The following is an 8,001-nucleotide window of genomic DNA, read 5'->3' on the forward strand; positions in this document are numbered from 1 at the left end:
TGTTGATTGTGTTTAATGTAAAGATGAAACAGACCTTTTGTCTACATGATTTGTTTTGGCCTCCTTTAAAATGAGCTGCAAGTGTGACCAGTTAACAAAAGATAAAAGGGAAGTGTGTGTGGGGGGGGGGGAGGGGGCAATTAACACGTAATTGCCACACCCATAAGGTGCCATTAGGCTACTCACTTTTAAATACAATGCTACAGTAATGCTCTACATGAAAGCAGGGCAGACAGAGGGACAGTCTGGACTCTTTCCGTCTCAGTTTCTTTTGTAACTTTAGGATTTCGCCTTTCTTTCTTTTCATTTCGCTGGTCCTAAAGATTTGTTCAGATATCTTTTCTGCACATCTGCGTCTCCCTGTGACAGTAAATCCTCACAGGGTCCCGTTGCTGTGCCCACCCACATTAGAAGGATTTCAGGGAGGGACTCTGCTTTTCAACATTTAACCAGTGAGCAGCCCCATCCGGCTGAGACAGAGGGCTTTTCAAACCCTGAAGAAGAACCTGCTCTGTGAGCGCAGTGATGTCCTCCAGCGCATGACGAGCTGCTTATGATGGATGGATGTGCTTGTTGCGCGGATCTTCTGTCGAGCTCTTCCCCTCTCAGCCCGCCGGATCAGGTTGTTGATAGCTGTGAGGTGAAATAAGTCCGAGGTGGTTATTTCCGAGCCTCTGTTGGTGTGGATGGACAGATCAGGAGAGCATATGCAACACTGTGGGAGCTCCGTTGGATTTATTCACCTCATCCTCCTGGGATTTATGTGCCTCTTGATCGGATGAAATAAAGAGGAGAATGTATGGAATAAACCAGCGCTGTATTTACATGTAAGACGACCGAATAACGCCCTCTGTGTTTTGTATGATTGCCACATAATGACTTCTTCACAATAACAACTCTTCATTATTGTTACTTCTGCAGATCATTTCATTTTTTCGTGCTGTGGTGCCATGCTCAGGTAAGCGCACTCCAAACTCCCCAAGAGAAGAAATGCTTGACGAAGTAGAAATAAGTTGTAATAACTACATTCTGTATATCGCATTTTATATAACAATATTACAGATATCACTTACATCTAATTGTAGAGAGAATTGGATTTTTCAAAAATGTTTAGGCGGTTGGCTATACATTTCTCTATGCCGGATTCTCAGATTAGAAAGAAAAAAAATATGTATTTCATTTTTCCTTTGCATAAAAAAGGGGGAGAATCACCCGTCTCCTAATTTTAACCAGTATGTGAGGACGCAGGGCGCAGTGACGGACCAGCTCAGCCGCAGGCAGGTCAGGGTTTACCAGCTCTACAGCCGCACCAGCGGAAAACACGTCCAGATTCAGGGCAAAAGGGTCACCGCCACAGCTGAGGATGGAAATATGTTCGGTAAGTGCTGACCCGAGACCCGCTGTTAACCGTGTAGCCCTTTTGGCTATGCATCTTTTTCTATGGAGTTGTACATCCAGGGAGGGGTTTCCTTATTTCACCACAGCGGGTCTTCTCACTTTTCACAACCACCTATATGATATCACAAGATGCATTTAGCTTGTTCATTTCTATTTGGGACCATGTGTCTCATTGAACTGCAGTCACAAGCCAGGCCTTCTACTTTGTGAATAATTAAACCCAGAGGGCTCAAAACACGCTACTTTGAAGGATTCGATACAATCCTTAAAAAAAGATATTAAAGAGGTTTAACCTGTTTCTCAAGTGATCATAATCCAGTGAGTTGGAAATGACACAACACAATCTCATAATTACACAACTCATTATTTTTATGAAAATATAAAATATTGCCCAGTAGAATCAATATACGGCCAACTGACATTGTACAAATTGAGCAAAGTGATGTGACATATCCAACCACCATCTTTGTCTGGATTCAAATCTTTCTATCATGCAGTGGACGTACAATTATTTCCTCCTGATAGTTGGAGAGTATTCTGGAAACATCTTTAGAACAACGGCAGGTTGTATATTGACCCTCTGAGCTTGTAATGGGAGAGGTACACACATTATTTTGATCTAACCTGCCAGTCAGCACCCCCAGTTTGACAAATCTTAAAGTGTCAGGATGTAAAAACATGCAGGGAATCCTGTCGTCCTTATTTCCTGTTTCGGTTGATATGTTTTTCACACAAACACTAGCTCTTGCTCAACAGAGATTGTTCTGCTATAATGGCAAACTATTTAAGAGATTCTTCAGAGGAATCAAGGGAAATCTTGGATGGAAGACAGTATTTGGTGCCTGACAGTAGAGCCTCAAAGCCCCTGCTGAGAACCATGTCCTCAGGCACAACCAGCAGTTTCTCCCTCTGAGCTGTGTTCAGGTTTCTATGTTAATTCAGCCTCCCTGCTGTATCCATGAAGCCGTCGTCTGGCGAGTAAGCGGCTGATTAGGACATGTCCTTTGTTTCTACAGCCCCAATACACAAGGCTGTTGCAACGCCCCATCGCCATAATTGACTGTAGGACAAATTCAATTGAGAATGTATATTCTGCTCTTTTATGTTCTGTGATAACATTTGTTAGAGGCTACCTGGGCTCATGCTGACTCAACAGTTTCTAGTGTCAGTCTGTAGTTTGACAAAACAGACAAATTACTTACTGAATTATAATTATTACAAAGTAAAAGCACATTATTATAGTAACAGGTAACATAATAACCCAGCTGATAAGCATGTAACGCCGACTGCATTGTCTATGTTTCAGATTAATGCAGAGTCAGAATAATATTTGCTATTGGAAAGGGACCGTCCTGTTTGGCTGTGTGTTTGGGACTTTACAAAGAAGTCTTGAAAACACAAAAACATAATTAAAAGTGTCCTCACAGTTTTCTTCCCTTCAGCTTCTTGACTTTCTCCTCTCTTTTTTTCTGCCAGCTCGTCTTTTTGTGGAGACGGATACTTTTGGCAGTCGCGTGAGAATCCGAGGTGCAGAAAGTGGGCGCTACCTCTGCATGAACCGGAAGGGGAAACTAGTTGGAAAGGTACAATATACATTTCTGGATGTCTTTTGTAAAACAAGGTGACTGTTGGCGTTGTATTGATTTTAGATAGCATGAAATCAGTGCTATGACAACATTAAGTAAATTGAGTAATTGAACTGAATACTACGATACTATTATTCAGCCAAATTACTGTTGTAAGCAGGATTTGTATCAAGTAATCGTTGCATACGACAACATTTTAATTCACAAGAAAGTATTTCATTTAAAATGCCACTCTTTGCCCAACAGATCAAATGTACTCTGAGGGTGTAAAAATCTTAAATCTAAATCCATATATGAGCTTATCAGATCGCACATACAACGCCACAATGTAGCTCTGACACTGAAGCTTCAATCCACTGTCATAGTCTCATAACTTGTCAGTCACACTGGGACATGATGTGCTGGAAAAAAGGAAAGCCGCTCGGTCTTATTGGCCATGGATGACGGCGATGAGAGGAAAGTACCCACCCATCATGCACTGCCTGTGTGTTTGGTCATAAGTCAACCCTCCACTTCCTTCACGGAAATGGAAAAGATGGATTCACATATGTGGCTGAAATGACAAGTCATATGAAAAGCTGTGGCTGCTGTAATGTCTGTTAATAGATAGAAGTACACAGAAAGACTCTCTGCCCAACATCTATTGACTCCTTGAGAGAACCTGAAACAAGTACAAGAGTTCTAATGAAATTACTCCTTTTTTAGAAAGACATTTATTTTTCAGCATTTCTGTGCAATAAGAACTGATGAACCAATTCAAATTTCAAAATGCTCAAATGTGTAGCTGTGACACTGTGTGTGATAGTTTGATTTAGATTCAGGTTTGACCTGTCAATCACATACCAGACAACATCTACAGCACATCAAATATTTCAAGAAGAGAGATGATATAATAATAATAATCAATAAAGTAATATCTTATCTTATCTTAATAGCTTTTTACATTTCTGTGATATGTTTATGATAAGAGCATTCATATATGTACATATTTTTTGGGGGGGTTATCCTTGTGGTGGTCCTCTACCTGTCAGATGCTGTTCTGGGTCAACAGGATCCTATTGGTGGTCCTCTACCTGTTAGATGCTGTTCTGGGTCAACAGGATGCTTGTGGTGGATCCTCTACCTGTCAGATGCTGCTCTGGGTCAACAGGATGCTTGTGGTGGATCCTCTACCTGTCAGATGCTGCTCTGGGTCAACAGGATGCTTGTGGTGGATCCTCTACCTGTCAGATGCTGCTCTGGGTCAACAGGATCCTTGTGGTGGTCCTCTACCTGTTAGATGCTGTTCTGGGTCAACAGGATCCTATTGGTGGTCCTCTACCTGTTAGACGCTGCTCTAGGTCAACAGGATCCTATTGGTGGTCCTCTACCTGTCAGATGTTGTTCTGGGTCAACAGGATCCTATTGGTGGTCCTCTACCTGTTAGACGCTGCTCTAGGTCAACAGGATCCTATTGGTGGTCCTCTACCTGTCAGATGTTGTTCTGGGTCAACAGGATCCTATTGGTGGTCCTCTACCTGTCAGATGTTGTTCTGGGTCAACAGGATCCTATTGGTGGTCCTCTACCTGTTAGACGCTGCTCTAGGTCAACAGGATCCTATTGGTGGTCCTCTACCTGTTAGACGCTGCTCTGGGTCAACAGGATGCTTGTGGTGGATCCTCTACCTGTCAGATGCTGCTCTGGGTCAACAGGATGCTTGTGGTGGATCCTCTACCTGTCAGATGCTGCTCTGGGTCAACAGGATGCTTGTGGTGGATCCTCTACCTGTCAGATGCTGCTCTGGGTCAACAGGATCCTTGTGGTGGTCCTCTACCTGTTAGATGCTGTTCTGGGTCAACAGGATCCTATTGGTGGTCCTCTACCTGTTAGACGCTGCTCTAGGTCAACAGGATCCTATTGGTGGTCCTCTACCTGTCAGATGTTGTTCTGGGTCAACAGGATCCTATTGGTGGTCCTCTACCTGTCAGATGTTGTTCTGGGTCAACAGGATCCTATTGGTGGTCCTCTACCTGTTAGACGCTGCTCTAGGTCAACAGGATCCTATTGGTGGTCCTCTACCTGTTAGACGCTGCTCTAGGTCAACAGGATCCTATTGGTGGTCCAGAACAACATCTGACAGGTAGAGACCTGTCAGATGTTGTTCTGGGTCAACAGGATCCTATTGGTGGTCCTCTACCTGTTAGACGCTGCTCTAGGTCAACAGGATCCTATTGGTGGTCCTCTACCTGTCAGATTCTGCTCTGGGTCAACAGGATGCTGTAATTATTATCTCAGCCAGATGAATCATGCATCTGTGAAGTGAGTGTGCACCTCTTTGTCTGTCCACAGCAAAGCTCCCATTCTGCTGCAGCAGACTGCATCACATTGTAGGTGTCCAGTTAAGGTTGCATGCTCAAGGTCCTCTGGTGGTTTGGTGACTCACTTTCTCAAAACACATTTCAACACTTGTTTGGCTAACAGCTAACAGAATTTCCCACATAGCTGATTGAAGATCCGCTGCTCTGCGTCTGCTCTGCGTCTGCTCTGCATCTGCTCTGCGTTTGTGTGATCAACCTCATATTTACACATGTATTGTCGATGAAATCTAAACCTAAATAAACGCTTTAAGTGGCAATTAAAAGGAGCTGAGACCTGCACCTGCACAGAGCCCAGGCCTTTAGACTGTAGAACCTCATAGGAGCTATCACAAATTGACACATATATATGCGTATATATATGTATATATATATGTGTGTATATATATATATATATATATATATACAATTATTGTTCTTGATTTCGGCTTCTATTTGTTTCTAGAATTTTCCTTCCAGGTGTTACATGGAGGTTGAGTAGGTTTCCACCACTTTCTGGCCATCTGTTTCTTAGCTGCAATGAGTGTCCTGCATATATATCTGTCTATTTATTGTGAGTTCAGGCTGGGATACACCTAGAATAATACATGTTGGTTCCAGTGCCTGTGCAATTTTGAAAATGTGCATAATAGTGGTATTCATTGATTGTCAGAACGTTTTTAGTTATGGGCAGAACAAGAATACATGGGAATGATTTGCATTTCATTGTACATATTGATAATGTGTTTGGTGGTATTTACCATGAGAATTTCCTCCAAAACACTTGTGTGTTATATTGCCACCAACTTCCACTTCTCATTCGTCACAGACATGATGAGTCATTTCCTCTTTCTGAAGTTATATAATCTTATTTCAAGATGGTTTGATAGGATATAAAAACTGTGTTAATTTGCTTATTTGAGATTGTATAAGCACCAATTGTCATGGAGCTATTGCAGATTTGAGAGCTTTGTGATTTAGTATGATAGTTTTGTGTGCATATGACTGAATCTAATTGAATGGTTCCATCGATGTGTCGAGCAGTTTGTCCAGTTTTAACAAAAGAACCTTTTCTGTCTTCTCACGCAGCCCAACGGCCGGACCAGGGATTGTATCTTCACAGAGATCGTACTGGAGAACAATTACACAGCCTTCCAGAATGCCAAGTATGAGGGCTGGTATGTGGCTTTCACCAGGAAAGGGAGGCCCATCAAAGCCTCTAGGACGAGGGAGAACCAGAGGGAGGTCCATTTCATCAAGAGGCTCCACACGGGCCCGCCCCCCTTCCCCAACACGGACCAAAGCAAACACTTTGAGTTCATCCGATTTCCGGCCACACGTCGAGCAAAGCGGAACAGGAAATCACGTACCTCTTCCTAACATGCAGCAAAAAATGGACTGATGACAGTTGTGACATGGGAAGAAACAGATGCCATTTTATTTTTGTATATTTTTGATGGTTAAAATGCCATAAATCTAAAGTAATATTGCTGTAAAATGATGATGTGTAAATACTGAAAGAGAGTAAAGAAGATGGATTATATGTAATAGTCCAGTGTGTATGTGTTGACTGGTGGAGAGGGGTTAGTGAGACTTAAGTACCGGTCAGATCATTCCTGTGACACGGCCCAATCCCATTATCAAGGTTAAAAAACTGCTCAACGGATTTTACATGCGGCACAAACTGAGAACACAAGTCAGAGGCAATTTCAAATAAAATGGCATTCAGCTTCACATCATGCAATGTGCTCTACAGGATTCCCATTATTCCCCTATTATTCCACATTGTTTTATGCAGTGGTAACAAAACAATGCTCAACCCTTTTGGGAGATCTAAGAAGTGGCAGTTGCAAGGTTTTCTTAGAAGCTTATTGGTCTGCAGCAAAGTGACAGTCATAATTGAAATATTTCAATCAGGGATCTTTAAATGCAAAGTAGAACAGTTCAGTAAAGTCAAAGAAGGTTGAGATTTGGGAGCTGGGGATTTTGGGACTCACGTGAAACTCATGGTGGTGCTAGAGGACCGACTTCATCAGTAGATAGAATCAGAAGCATGAGGGCACAAGGGGGTGTGGGGGGGAGAGTCCGAGTCGAACATCATAATTCATCCACACACTACCACTCCCATCACACATCAGATTAAAGCACCAGGACCCGCACAATGTTATGACAGAACAAAATGCGATTTGGAGTTCAGTCAAACATTGGAGCTCTTTTAATGAACTTGGCAAAGAAAGAAGGCATGAGCCTTTGACTGATTGTAGGACATATGGCTGTCTTTTTGTCAACGTAATGAGACCTAGTTTTACTGTGATGATGAGAGGAATACATTTGATACCAGATTGGTGGGAGTACACACAGGTATACAAAGCATCACATGCCACAGGGGAAGACGTTCAATTGGTGAAATTTGCCAAATTGCTTTTGATTGGCTTATTTCTTTCCTTTTTTTCAGAATTTTATAAAATAAACTATATAAATTACAGTAGTAGGTATATGAGCTGATACGCTTTTCAACACCTTATCAAAGTATATAGAAAATGCAGTAATAGTTCAATTTAAAAAAAGATTAAAATAAGCTAAAAGGTAAATAAATACATTAATTAAAACAATAACATATTCTAAAGTCTTACATATGTTGCCATAGTAACACATATGACTAATATATGGGGATTCTAATCTG

General features: G+C 41.9%; 1 protein-coding gene across 2 annotated transcripts; it reads left to right on the plus strand.

Annotated features, from left to right (window-relative positions):
- Positions 1–228: 228 nt before the first annotated feature.
- On the plus strand, positions 229–7,018 carry fgf17 (fibroblast growth factor 17). 2 transcript variants are annotated; one of them, XM_034541569.1, is made up of 5 exons: positions 229–827; positions 922–958; positions 1,201–1,378; positions 2,875–2,981; positions 6,408–7,018. In XM_034541569.1, exons 1-5 carry the CDS (start codon positions 796–798, stop codon positions 6,696–6,698), a joined length of 645 nt encoding a protein of 214 aa, XP_034397460.1. In that variant the 5' UTR covers positions 229–795; the 3' UTR covers positions 6,699–7,018. The 2 variants fall into 2 exon arrangements, with proteins under 2 accessions (XP_034397460.1, XP_034397461.1); XM_034541570.1 differs by having other exon boundaries at positions 1,234–1,378.
- Positions 7,019–8,001: the final 983 nt, after the last annotated feature.

Source organism: Cyclopterus lumpus, chromosome 9, assembly GCF_009769545.1.
Source record: "Cyclopterus lumpus isolate fCycLum1 chromosome 9, fCycLum1.pri, whole genome shotgun sequence".
Classification (NCBI taxonomy): domain Eukaryota; kingdom Metazoa; phylum Chordata; class Actinopteri; order Perciformes; family Cyclopteridae; genus Cyclopterus; species Cyclopterus lumpus.

Bases quoted from the DNA above. Each gene is read 5' to 3' on its own strand.
- fgf17 (XM_034541569.1), top strand. From the start codon at position 796: ATGTATGGAATAAACCAGCGCTGTATTTACAT. The intron at 828-921 runs GTAAGACGACCG...TTACTTCTGCAG, and splicing joins AACCAGCGCTGTATTTACAT to ATCATTTCATTTTTTCGTGC. The intron at 1,379-2,874 runs GTAAGTGCTGAC...TTTTTCTGCCAG, and splicing joins TGAGGATGGAAATATGTTCG to CTCGTCTTTTTGTGGAGACG.